We start from the raw sequence: 13,031 nt of genomic DNA on the forward strand, positions 1-13,031 counted from the left end.
CCAGCTCTCAGAATGAAGTGCTGAGATTCACAGATGCCTTTTGTAGTTCCCTGGCAGTCATCTGACTTTTTTTTTTTTTTTAACCTCCCCTGGAGTTTATGCTTATTTTAAATCGTCTCTGAAAGCGTGGAGCTTAGTTGACAGTTTTCTGTCTCTGAAGTTGGAAATTTTGGATTTAGGGAGCTTTCAGAGCTGGACTGCAGGTGGTAAGCATGTTTCAGTGCTGCTAAGGTATGAAATAAATTAATCTAGTGCATCTTGATTGGTAGGGTGCTTTTGTTTGTAGACCAGCTGTGAACAATGCCACTGCTTTCAAAAGTTTACTGAGAATTAACTAACCTGAAGCTTCTTCAGTGATAAAGGAGTCAATCTTCCTTTCTGGAGAGGACTCACATTCCTAGGTCTGTTTACCTGGATTACAGATTTGCTTTTCTGTTGCATAGCAGCACTGGAGGGAAGTGTGAAGTGTTGCCTATACTCTACATAGTATGGAGTTGCTTTTAAAAATTCATGTCAGTGACTGAATTTCAGAGAGCTCAAGGCTGTGATTTACTTTCTCTGAGGACAAAGTCCGCAATGATCTTGGCTGTAAGATGTTTGTAGCCTAACATAGATGTGAAACAAGTGTGAGCTGAAACTGGGGGAGAAGGGGAGAGCTACTTTAAGCATCAGCTTGGGAAAATGACCCAGATTACCTTGTGGCAGTAAGACTGAGGTGTTGTGACATGTGAGATGCACAGAGCAGATCAAGGGCATGAACAGTGTCAAATGTCCTTTAGATGAAGGCAATGAAGGCTTCACCACTTGGTCTGGAGCCTTGGAGGAATGCAGTGCACTGCATGAGATAAGTGAAAATTTGAGGGCTACCAAAGTTGTGTTGCCTCAGGTTTAGAAGAGCCTGGAGACTTCAGATTCAGAGGAGCTGCCCATGATCCACCAGGGGCTCAGCTAGGGGCAGAAACAAGCAGTAGCTGGTGCTCATCTTCTTTGGGTGAGGTAAGAATTGATGCATAGAGGAGCAATGGCAGCAACCTTGGACCATCCAGGAGGCTTCCAGTATGTATGAACAACCCTGGCTACCTCTCCAGCACCTTCATAGCATTCCTGTATGATCACAAATAATCTTTGCCTTGATTTCCATCTCTGTAAAATTTCAACAACTGGTGACTTGAAACCAGTCATTAAGAAGTTGTCCTGAGCCTCCCGGAGGGAAGATGATGAATGAATATTTTACTGCATTAAGGGTTTTGGCAGCTAATTAAAAGCAGATGCCATTTTTGTGGGGGTGATCCTGTTCTGCTATTCAGAAACACACCTTTAAAGAGACAGAAGCTGTTCAGTGGATGTTACTAAATTCCTCCTTCAACTCCCTTTAAATGGGAAGCAGTTGGCAGGAGAGAAAGTGTTCCTGTTGTCCACAAGTCTGAAAACAGCAAAAGGTGGTGTTGGGGAATGCCTCAATATGCATAGCCAGGGGAAGTGGAAAATGTTTTCCCTTCCAGTTAACTGTTTTAAAAACAGATAGGAGCACTCAGTGCAGAGGAAGCAGCAACAGAGGGGAAAAGCATGATAAGGGAGTTGTTCAGTTTAGCTTGCAGCAGGAAAAAAAACCCTCTAATTCTACCTCATGTTCAACAGCTGCTGAGTGCAGACCTGTCCAGCCTGCTGTGCTCTGTGAGAAGCCAGGGGCAGGGGAGCTGACCTGGGCCTCACAGGTGCTGCCAATGGTTCTGTGCAGGGCAGTGCCCAGAGAGCTGAGGCTGTGGGGAGAGATGGCACTGGTGAACCCAGTGCTTGTTCTCAGCACTTATACAGAGCCATGAGGGCTGGCATTTGATAGGGCAAACATAAAGGAGAGGAGGGCATGACTGTTGGAAATGGGTTTGAGGTTTGAATTTTGATTTGATGTACCTCAGAGACAAGAGAAAATGCTGATAGCATTTTTGCTTTCACTCTTTGTGATGTTGGTGGGTTTATGTTTTTTCCCCTTTGGTTCAGGTTCTGGGATACTGAGGTTTTAATCCTCTTAAACAGAGCATATCCATTTTGCTTCATTAAGGCATCCTACCTGCTGTTGAGATTTAAAGGTTGATTCACAACCCTGTTTGTATGTTGCCCTTTTCAGTATGTATTGATACCAAAGACAAGAAAAGTTAATATATTTTCTCCAACTCACCTGAACTCTAAGATTTCAAGTCCCAGTATATATTTTTTCCCTATATTTTGTTGAGGATGGATATTTCTGCTTGTAGATAGGAGCTGATGGAAAAAAAAAATAACATTCTCAAGACTGAATTTCCTTCCTGGAATGAAAGATAATCCTGATCAAAAACAACTGGCTTTGGAGTCAGGGAACAATGGACACCAATTTGGAACAATGTCATTAAAGCAGTCACCTTTGGAATTAAAATAGCTTTGATATCACAATATTTATATCCTAGTCAACAGGAGATTGCAGTATTTTCAAAATATAGGCTGAAGTGTTTAATTCTTGAGTGTGAAAGTGACCATGTTTACTGGCACAGCACTGAAAGCAGGGTGTTAGCTGCTGCCAAGGCTTTAAGGAAAAGATCAACTGCATAAATGGAAAAGCACATCCCCTGCAAAGTGAGTTTGGGCTCTGGCAGGTTTGTGCTTGTAGTCATTCCTAACTAGGTCATCAAGCCTGATAGGCACTTTTTCAGGAAAGTTAGCAACAGAAAGTGAGATCAAAACAACCAGGCTAATGAAATGCATTAGTGGAAATACTCTTTGCTGAGGAAAGGCATCCAAATTGTCTGTTTGAGTTGCTGTCTGGGTTTCACAGGTTTCTATGAACTCATGCACAGAACTTTTTATATGGAGAACTGCAATGCTACACCAGAAAGCATCTGTTGAAAATCAGCCTCACCACTCTGCCTGGCATTTTTCAAATCAATGGCAAAATGGGACAATGAGGACATTAACCCAACACCCAGCCTAGATTTCTTCATGCCTCATTAATTTATGTACTTGAGGTAGATATGGTTAAGGTCTAATTCCCAAGAGTGAGTTGGTCAGACCACCTCTCAGCACACCTCCTTTAATCCTTTTTAGAGTTGCTTCACTTCTGTCGATGTAGGCTACTGCTCATTCAAGTTTTCCATGGGCTAAAGGCTTCAGTGACTGCACAACAGTGTAGGAAAGTTGAGCAGACATCACTGCCTTGCCCCAGGTACCTGCCTACCATGGTGGACAGCTGGAAGCTGTTGTGCAGTTCATGTTGGAGCTGTTTGCTCAGATTTGGGGTTCTGTGACGTGAAGCTTGGAGGGCAGTGAGTGCTGGGAGACATGCATGTGAAGGAACAAGCCAGAACAATGTGCTTTGAGATACTCCATTGCATGGTGAACAGAGAGGGCAGAGGTTTCCTGACCAGTCTGACAGCAGATCATAAAGGGCTACTAGGTGACCAGGCACTGAGGTTTTGGCAGAGCATTAAGTAATCTATCAACAGCTTCAGTTTTAACCAATTTCTGCTGGAAAACAGCAGAAAGGACGTTTCAGGAAGATTACAAGTTTGTATGCAGCTGAGCACAGCTGGACTAAGCACAGTGGAATTGGGGGAAGTCCAAGAGATGGGACCAAAGCCAAATCTGTCCTGTGGGTTTATGAAATCAATTAGAGGCCTGTGAGAGCCCATGGGGGAAGGGGTTCTAAATATCAGTAGGGCATGTGCTGCCTGCTTGATCTGTGTCCTTTGTGGGTGCATTGGCTGGTGTGGTCTGGCTGTGCTGTTCCAAAGCTGAAGTAACTTGTACCCAAGAAATGAGATTGCAGAAAGTCTCACATCAGTGACTGTAGATGGAGCACTGAAATTTTCAGCTGCTTCTGCTCTACTTTCATTTCTATCCCTTTTTATTTTTCTTTTTTTTTTTTTTTCTGATGTTCATGCCAATACCAGTATTGCTGCCAGAATCTGCTTCTGGCTTCAGCAGCTCACTGTTCTGCTTTACTGCAAAGAAATCTCTGGATCCTTGTGTCTGTCATCCTGCACTGTGTCACTGCAGAGGATTCATTCTTCATCTGAACTTCCTGCTCATTTGAATTAATCATGTAGCACCCATTCCATCCTCACCACCTTTACAAAAGGATGCTTTCCCCCTGCATTGCCTCTGTTTATGTGAGTGATGCTGTCCCTTGGAGGCTTTGGAATAAAGCTGGCCAGGAATGAATAACTGGAGGGCACAAGTAGACTTCACTTAAGGCCTTGAATTGTTCTTAGTCAAATCTATCGCTTTGTTGATAAGGCAGAGGGAGACCACTTGCTTGCAGGAGCTTTTTCTGGGATCATAGAATGGCTGAGGTTGGAAGGGTCCTTAGATATCATCTAATTGGGTTGATGAATTTGGGTGTCGCACATCAATTCCTCTGAGAGAAATCTAAAGCAAATACCTTCATGTGTATTACAGTTACAGGCAACTCCTGCAGGCTAAGGACAGCTCTTTAACATGTGAATGTATTTGGACATTTCTTTAAAATACTGATTTTCTTTTTTTTCTTAATCATTTTTACTTTCCTTTTCTCTCCTCAGATTGTTGATAATGTTAATTGCATCACTGTAAGGAATTTGATCATGGAGAGCTTGGCAGCAGCAGGCAGCACATCCATGCTCAATCTTAGTACCATCCCTGGTCTAGAGGGAAATCAGGACAGGAACTTGGAGAGGAAAGAAATGGAGCAGGAAAGGTGCAAGTCTGAGTGGGTGCCTGTGGAGGCTGATGCTGCTATCAGCACTGTCATGGATGGAGTTGGGATGGACGTGTTGCAAGAAGAAATGGGTAAGACATTGATCAATACATGCTGGCCACTTGGCACTGGACTTCTCTTTGCATTTAAATTACTGTGCTCTTCAGCTGTCATTTTGTGGTTTTCAGATAAACTTTGGGGGTTTTTTGGTTGTTTTGTTGTTTTTTTTTGTTTTGTTTTATTTTTTTGTTAATACATCTACAACTGTTAAATATAACAAAACAAGTAGCTGTATCTCCTCTGTGGCAATACTGTATAGGCTGGGCTCTTAATTGGAACTTGCTTTTGGCAGACAAGAGTAGAATCACTTGTGTTTGGAAAGACCTTTAAGATCATCCAGTCCAACAGCTGTCTAACTCTACCAAAGCTGGTGCTAAACCATGTACCTCAGCACCACATCCCTGCCTATTAGAAACGCTTCCAGGGATGGGGATTCAACCACCTCCCTGGGCAGGTTGTTCCAGTGTTTGAGAACCCTTTCAGTCAAGAAGTTTCTTCTAATGTCCAATTTAAACCTCTGCTGCTGCAATTTGAGGCCATTTCCTATTGCTCTACCATTTCTTACTAGGGAGAAGAGACCAACACCCCCCTAGCTCCAACTTCAATTGAGGGAGTTGTAGACAGCAAGCAGGTCTCCCCTCAGCCTCCTTTTCTCCAAACTACACAACCCCAGTTAAAATATTTCCTGTTCGATATCCATGTTTCAGTAAATAACTCTCAAAGACAGTCCATGTATGATACTATTGAAATATCTGCACTGGCAAGCTCCCACACCAAAGCCACACTGATTGTCCTTAGCAGCTGCCAAATGATGACCAAAGCAATTAATAAGATGTCAAAGTTTTGATTGCTGTGTTTCTACTTCTGACTAAAACACAGGAAAAGCAGAACTACAACTGAGTGTGGTCCTAGAAGCTGTGGGGAGCTGAAATGGGAGTTGTTCCTTACATACAAGCAGGCTACACCTCTTCGAGCTTGCTGTTGTGTTTCTGTTTCAAAACAAATATTATCGAGTCCAGACTCAAGTCAAACAAATCTTGGAGGGTTTTTGTCAACCCTGTCAAACACCCAAGCAAAACACAACAAACTCCAAAGTGTTTGGGAATTGCAATTTCTAGCATAGACTAATAATTGGCCTTAAAGATGACGTTTTCACTGCTTAATGCCTTTTCTCCGAAGTGGGAAAATTCTGTTTCTGTATCCTCCTTTATTTGCATGACTTTGTTCATGCAACATCAATAGAGGCACTCAAGGGGAAGGTGCAGAAGGCTGAGAAATCACCACACTCTACTCTGTTCCAATGTTTTCCTTAGAAGCAGATCTGCAGAGGAAAATGTCTTAGGATACATGGGAAAAAAACAAGTTTTTCTTTTAAAAATTAAAGATCTGTTTCTCCCACTTTTATTCTTAGAAGTTTCAAGCCTTATCCTCATTGGGTTTTGCCAAGGGAGCCTTGAGAAAACACTGGAATTGGTTGGAGTGGGTGTTTCTTCAGCATGAAAATGTGTCATTCCAAAAGGAGTGGAAGAAATATGGGTCAAAACCAGGGGAAAAAAAAAAGGCAGATTGCTATTAACATAAATTAGACTTTATGTTCTTTTTCTAAAACTTCAAACCAGTTGTTTTCACATGGTCCTCAGTGTGAAGTCTGTAACAAATAGAATTATTTTGCTCTATGTGAATTAGTAGAAGGCCCTCATATCACTGCCAGTTTATTCTACTGAAGCTTCAGTGGAGCCCACATTTTAGTACAGGTGCAAAGGATGATGAAATTGAAGGCTAAATCTTGCTCCCTGCCACATGGGACTTCAGTTTCTTGAAGCTTCCATCTTGAAGCTTCACATCAAAGTGATGAAATGGAGATTTAACTCCCTCCCCAGCAGGGTAGAAATGACCTGCAGATACTGTCTGTGGGGTTTGGAAACTATATTGCAGGAAGGGGGTAAAGATAGTTATTTTGTTTTAGTAATTATCCAATGCATCAAATGCTTTGAAAGTGTGAGGAGTTGGGGCAGGAAGGGCTTGTGGTGGGTTTTTTTTTTTTGGTTGGTTGTTTTTTTTAAGTCTTATTTATATGGACGTAGAAAATGCACTTAACCATCTATTTCATCTCTCATGACAGAGTGTTCACAAAGTGAGAAATGCATGAATGGCAGTTCAAGGGCCCCTCCTAACCAAGCAGAGAATTTTCCAACTGGTAAGACATTTTCTTTCCATGTTATCCTAGAAATAGAATGCTTTTAAGTGAGACAAATACACAAGATGACTTGCAGTCATCACTCCTGCACATTTCATGATGTACTTCATGACAGCATGTGATGGGCATGTGCTTCAGGTCCAATTTCGACAGAACATTTGTTGAGAACTTCTCATAAAGGAAGAATTGCTGTTAAAGATTGAAGCAATTTATGGAACGTATCATAATGGCTACAGAAAAGGCAAATCAAAGTTCAGTGCTTAATTTACAGATGGGTCTTGATTCTTCAAATGTCTTATTTAAGTTTGTAGCCTTTCCAAGTCTGTTGGGTTTGTTGTTTTTTGTTTGGGTTTGTTGTGGTGGTTTTTGTTTGGGTTTGTTGTTGGGGATTTGTTTGGGGTTGTTGCGGGGGTTTTTGTTTGGGTTTGTTGTTGGGGATTTGTTTGGGGTTGTTGCGGGGGTTTTTTTTTTGGGGGTTGTTGGTTGGGGGATTTGGTTTGGGGTTGTTGCGGGGGGTTTTTGTTTGGGGTTGTTGTTGGGGATTTGTTTGGGGTTGTTGCGGGGGTTTTTTGGTTTGGGGTTTGTTGCGGGGGTTTTTTTGTTTGGGGGTTGTTGTTGGTTGGGGTTTTCTTCCTTTTCCCTCTTCTTGATGCTGTGTTTTCAACGAAGTTGCAATTGAGTGAAGGTCTTCAGTCTCTTCTGGAGGCCTCATGGCCTGGCTTAAGGAACTGAGTGTCTGGTCACATTCCCCTTCTCTTGTTGGAAACCAATACTGGGTGTGCTCTGCCTTCTGATCTGACAAATGACATCAGTGGCAGGTAGTGTCCCCTGGGGACTCCTAGCCTGTGCCACTGTACATGGTTCAGCCTGGAAAAGAGAAGGCTCTGGCGAAACCTAATGGGGACCTACAGGAATGATGGAGAGAGACTGTTTCCAAAGGCCTGTAGTGCTAGGATGAGGGGCAATGTCTTCAAACTAGAGATGAGTAGATTTAGATTGGATGTTAGGAACAAGTTCTGCACTGTGAGGGTAGCGGAATAGTGGAACAAGTTGCCTGGGGAGGTGGTTGAGGCTCCATCCCTGGAGGTATTCAAGGTCAGGCTGGACAGGGCAGCCTGATCTAGTGGAGGATGTCCCTGCTGACCGCAGACTCGGTTGAACCAGATCATCTTTGGAGGTCCTTTCCGACCTAGACCATTCTGTGATTCTATGATCTCCTTCTCCAGATATCTCCTTGAGGTTGTTGATAAGACGGAGTGGATGTCCTGATCCCAGGCTCCAGAGACAGCTCAGAGGGCAGCTCCGTCTCCTGGAGAACAACAGCAGAGAGGTGATGGCAGTTTTCAGTGTAAGTCAGAGGCCTGGGAGCTGTTTTGCTTGTTCAGAGAATTCACCCCTGTGCAACTGAAAGAGTCTGAGAGATATTGGAGTCCTATTTCCATCTATGTGCTGTTTGCTTGAATTGGAGTGACCGGAGGTTCCTGTGACCTGTAGCCATCTAGAGACATGCAAACAGTGAAGCACTGAAAGGATGTGCCACAAGCTGGGCTTGTTTATTTTACATCCAGTTAAAGATGACATTTTACATGAAATAAAAGATTGAGTAAGGCATTGAAGGGTTTTAGTTTGACAACATCCTGCTTTCATTTGCACCAAAGGGTTTCTGATTGCTTTTTACATTTGCCCTCCTTGATTCTTCGCTTCAATTTCCAGTCACTTGGAGTCATTTAGCATCCAAGTTACCCAAGGAGCCCACTGCCAAAGAGGAAGTCTGAAAGAGAACAGTATAAATATTGGACTTCCTAAAGCTAGGTGCTCAGAGCCTTAAATAGCACAAAAAGAGGGTTGGCCCGTTTTTATGGCTATCTTTGTATATAGGGAATGTGTCAATGAGGTTTGCTACAAATGCAACTTAGTCACCTTCTCCCTCCTGATGAAAAAGCAGGATGACAGCATTTGACCTTTCATGTCACAAGTTCCAGCCTCCTTCAGTAGCAGGCCAAATGCTGAAACTCTAATTAGTTGTGGCTTTGATTCTCCTGGAAGCATGTGTTTCTACATAATTTGCCTTCCATGTGTTTTGAACTCTCCACCGGCAGCCTGCTGATGTGTGGCTGTGTAAAATCTGCCTTCCTACTGCTCTGCTTTGGATGGAGAAAGGGATCAGGAGGAGATGGAAGCCCACATGCAAATAGACCAGATTTGTGGCCTCATTGGGAAAAGAGCTTTGGAGGAAGCTAGATTTGTACTCAGAAGTTTCCTTAAAATGTTGTTTTGATATTCAGCAGTGCATGAAGCCCTTGAGGCTGAGATATTTTAGTATGTCTTGGCAATTTATTAATAGATTTCAGGATCTCATTAATATTTAATCTAGTGTAGAAAGGGGCATGCAGGAGATCAGAGCACTGATCCTGGTGAAGAGGCTTCAGTTGGACTTCTGGTTTTCCAAAAGGAATTGCTCTTTAAGCTGTTCAAGTTGTTCAATTTAAAATCCTGAATGAATTTTTTTTAAATCCCTTTTTCAATACGTAGCATTTTAGCCTAAGTGTTACCTGTAAGAAACTGGGCTCAGGTCCAGTACAACTGCAATTAAAATGTTGATTTCTTTGTAGGAGCTGTCTGCCAGGCTGCTGTCTATTCACAGTGACCAAGATCTAATAGTGGTGACATTTAAAACTTTTGAAGAAATCTGGAAGTTTCTAACCTACCACTCCCTAGGTAAAGCTGTTTCACCATCCCACAGCTCAATGAGCTTTCCTTCTTCCTCTGCACTGTAACTTCTGATTGACTGGGAACTTGGTCAACAGGCTTTTGAGACTCTTTATGTTAACTCCTAATGGCAGTAAATAATATTCCTGGGCTTGGGTGCTGGGGATAGGGCTGGAGAGACCAATCTCCAGGGGAACCCAAAGCAGATAACAGCTATCATTGCTGGAAGATTGTCTGATACTCCAAAATCAGATCAGATCTGTAAGCAGTCCATTGCAATCCAGATGGTTTAGTCCTAAAGTCTAACCTGTGCTCCAAGTGAAATGCTTTTACAGCTTTTTCTCCTCTCTGCAGACATGTTGAGGTTACTCCTTTTTCTTTGCACTGTGCCAACACCTGTTTGGAGGTTCCTAAGCCACCCCTCCACTCTGTGTTGTTTTCATGAGGAAAATCTGCTCTTAGTCCCTCTTCACAGAGTCTCTTTTAAACTTCTAATCATACTTCCCACTGGACTCCTCTGGTTGTTCCACACCTTTCCTTGACAAACAGTGAGCATTTGAATCAGATCTTTTGTCTCCATTTTGCTTACCTGATTATTATTTTCTTGTGTGTAGGGAGAGCTTGTGTGCATTATTGAAGGTGCCTGTTTCCCTCAGACGAATTTAAAAAAGACTTTTAGCTTTAATTTCATGGTGTCTATTTGCTTGCAATTTTGTAATATTTTTTTAATGTTCCTTAGAGTAAAAAAAAAAAAAAAAAAAAACAACTGTTTCAATCCAATTTTGAAAAGAGAGCACAAGAAGTGAAAGTCTCTTTTTAAGCCAGGCTGTGGCTATCAGGGAATTGATTCAGCATCTTCCAAACAGCAGAGCAGCACTTTACTCATCTGCTCACCTTTCCTCTTCATCACAACTTTCTGCACAAAGAATTTTCTAATGCATTAATGTTGGCCCTTTAAGTAATTATCTATATCATGCTGACTAGGATGCACCAACCCAGATCTCCTTGTAACTATCACACAGCTTTGAAAGCTCTAAATCCTAGTGCAAGGTGTCTCGGTTTCCAAGACCAAGCACTACCTTCCTCAGATTTACATGACTGGTAAGCTGGAGCATCTTTGTCCCAAAGAAGTTCCAGGAACCTGTTAGTCAGGCACAGGACCTGCAGAAATCAGCAGAGCTGAATCAGGCAGCAGACATTTATAAAGAGATTATTTTCTGAGGTTATTTCCAGCCATCTGTTAAGTGGTGCTGAGGACCTGTTTCTCAGAGCTTGCTAGTGATTGCCTCTTTCAGACTTCAAACCTTTAAACATAGCTGAATTATAGGGGACTTTTGAAAGGGGAGGTCATGGTCTGCTTCAGTTTTTATGCACAGAAGAGTTGAGCACCTTTTAGGTATAGCTTAAGAGCTAAGCATCAAAAGTAGCTGCTATGCATGTGACTTCCTGGCTGTCATTTAACCAAGACTGTGTAGCTGTTGTTGGTTCAGCAATAATGGAGTTCTCCAAATGCTGACCCCAGTCCCTGCCTTTCTGAATGGTTATTTTCTTGTATGTTACTGTAAAACTGCAAAGAAAACAAGTTGGCTTTCTTTTTTCCTTCTAGGTTTTATAAATCATTGCATGGAAAATCTATTCCTAGATCAATCTTTCTGGCTCTCTTCTCAAGAGGAGGAAGAAGCAGGCATTGAAGTCTGTATAAATGAAAAATCATTAGATTTGATGTACAGAAGCCTGCTAGCACAGGAAGGTAAGGAAGAGGGTACATGCTGAGGCTAAATATAGAGAAGCTCCTTTCTCTTAGGTCCCCAGATCTAATATTAAGACCTATTCAAATCCTTACTGAAGCTGACATTTGAATCTGTCCACTCCAAATGCACCAGAAAGAAGAGGACCAAACACAGACTGGGTTCAACAGATTCACAGGAGGATTAGAGAAATTCATATGCAGCTGGTGCATAAATGGATCTCAGGAGGATTAGGGCAGGATGCATATTCCAACTTGCTTAACATTATTCGGGGTCCTGGAGGTGCACAGGAGAGGGGTTACAGATAGCTGCAAGGCTCATGTGCTTCTCCTAAGGCAGCACCTGCTGCCACCATCAGAGACAATGATGGGCTGGAAGGGTTGCTGGTTACTGCAGCAGGAACATGGGGAATGCTGCAGCAGCAGAAGGTTCTGCACTTCATTGACCATCTCAGCTCTGCCTTTATTTTATTGTGGTTTTTTTTTTTCCCCCCACTGAAAGAGAAATTAGACAGACAAGTATGAGCATCTGAAAGTCTTGATTTCCAGTTTCTGAGTATTGCTTTGATGCTCTTGAAGCCAGTTTTATGGTTGTGTAACACTAAAACATCACAGAATGTGACACCTGTTCCTCTGCTTTCCTTTCAGGGGCATTTTTTGTTGTATGTCCTGACAACCTGATAAGAAAGGTAATGGCTATGGACAATGAAATAAACACTTCTGTTGAGACTGGGGCTTTCACTGGATCTGTGCCAGGTGGATCTGTGGATGGTGACACAGCTGTGCTGTCTAATGCTTCTCTGGAGCCCCTGATCCCTTTTCATCAGTAGGTACCTGACTCCAGCTACTTTTCACATGCATCTCTTCCATGTGTACACAAAGGCAGGTAGTGACAGGACCTGGGGTGTGATGGCTTTTGTTATGGTAACACCCTACAGTTGTGAAATGTTGTAAATCCATGATTCTGATAGTGGAGAACATTAGTGTGTTTCAAACCACTAACTTCAAACTGGAAGCAGCTAGATACAGATCAGACATGAAGAGGAAATTCTTCCCCATGAGGATGGTGAGGCATTGGAACAGGTTGTCCAGAGAAGTTGTGGAGGCTCCAAGCCTGGCAGTGTTCAAAGGCAGGTCAGATGAGACAAGCTGGTCTAGCAGGAAGTGTCCATGCCCATGACAAGGGAGTTGAAACTAGATTGTCTTCAAGGTCCCTTCCAACCCAAGCCATTTTGTGATTCAATGTCTGCTTAGAAATGAGTGATTGTAAATGGTAGGTTATCATGGAACATCCATCTGCCATTAGCCCTGAGGACAAAAACTCTACTTCCATCCATACCACACAAGTGAGATTAGTCTGGATGGTCTAGATCTTCAGTTAGATCGTGCTTTCATTTTTATTTTTTTCCCCTGAGTCTGAAATCTATTAACATTTCTAGAATGATAAAGTTAAAAATGCTGATTTTTGAGATAGAGGCATAGAATTGCTTGGGTTGAAGATCTTTAAGATCACAGAGTTCACCCATCAACTCAGCACCACCACAGCCATTCTTGGAAATATGGATAGTAAGAAGTGAGATGCTTGGAAATGTGGATAACAGGTCAGCAGTGTC

The 13,031-nt window shown here is 42.5% G+C and overlaps 1 protein-coding gene across 1 annotated transcript in view; it reads left to right on the forward strand.

Annotated features, from left to right (window-relative positions):
* Positions 1–4,592: 4,592 nt before the first annotated feature.
* Positions 4,593–13,031, forward strand: part of SH3TC1 (SH3 domain and tetratricopeptide repeats 1) — a 37,730-nt gene continuing 29,291 nt past the window's right edge. The window contains exons 1-7 of the mRNA XM_054391422.1: positions 4,593–4,797; positions 6,246–6,248; positions 6,888–6,962; positions 8,189–8,310; positions 9,575–9,680; positions 11,278–11,421; positions 12,067–12,244. Coding sequence (XP_054247397.1) covers positions 4,593–4,797; positions 6,246–6,248; positions 6,888–6,962; positions 8,189–8,310; positions 9,575–9,680; positions 11,278–11,421; positions 12,067–12,244 — 833 coding nt within the window. The remainder of the gene's footprint in view (positions 4,798–6,245; positions 6,249–6,887; positions 6,963–8,188; positions 8,311–9,574; positions 9,681–11,277; positions 11,422–12,066; positions 12,245–13,031) is intronic.

Source organism: Indicator indicator, chromosome 23 (genome assembly GCF_027791375.1).
Source record: "Indicator indicator isolate 239-I01 chromosome 23, UM_Iind_1.1, whole genome shotgun sequence".
NCBI classification, from domain to species: Eukaryota; Metazoa; Chordata; class Aves; order Piciformes; family Indicatoridae; genus Indicator; species Indicator indicator.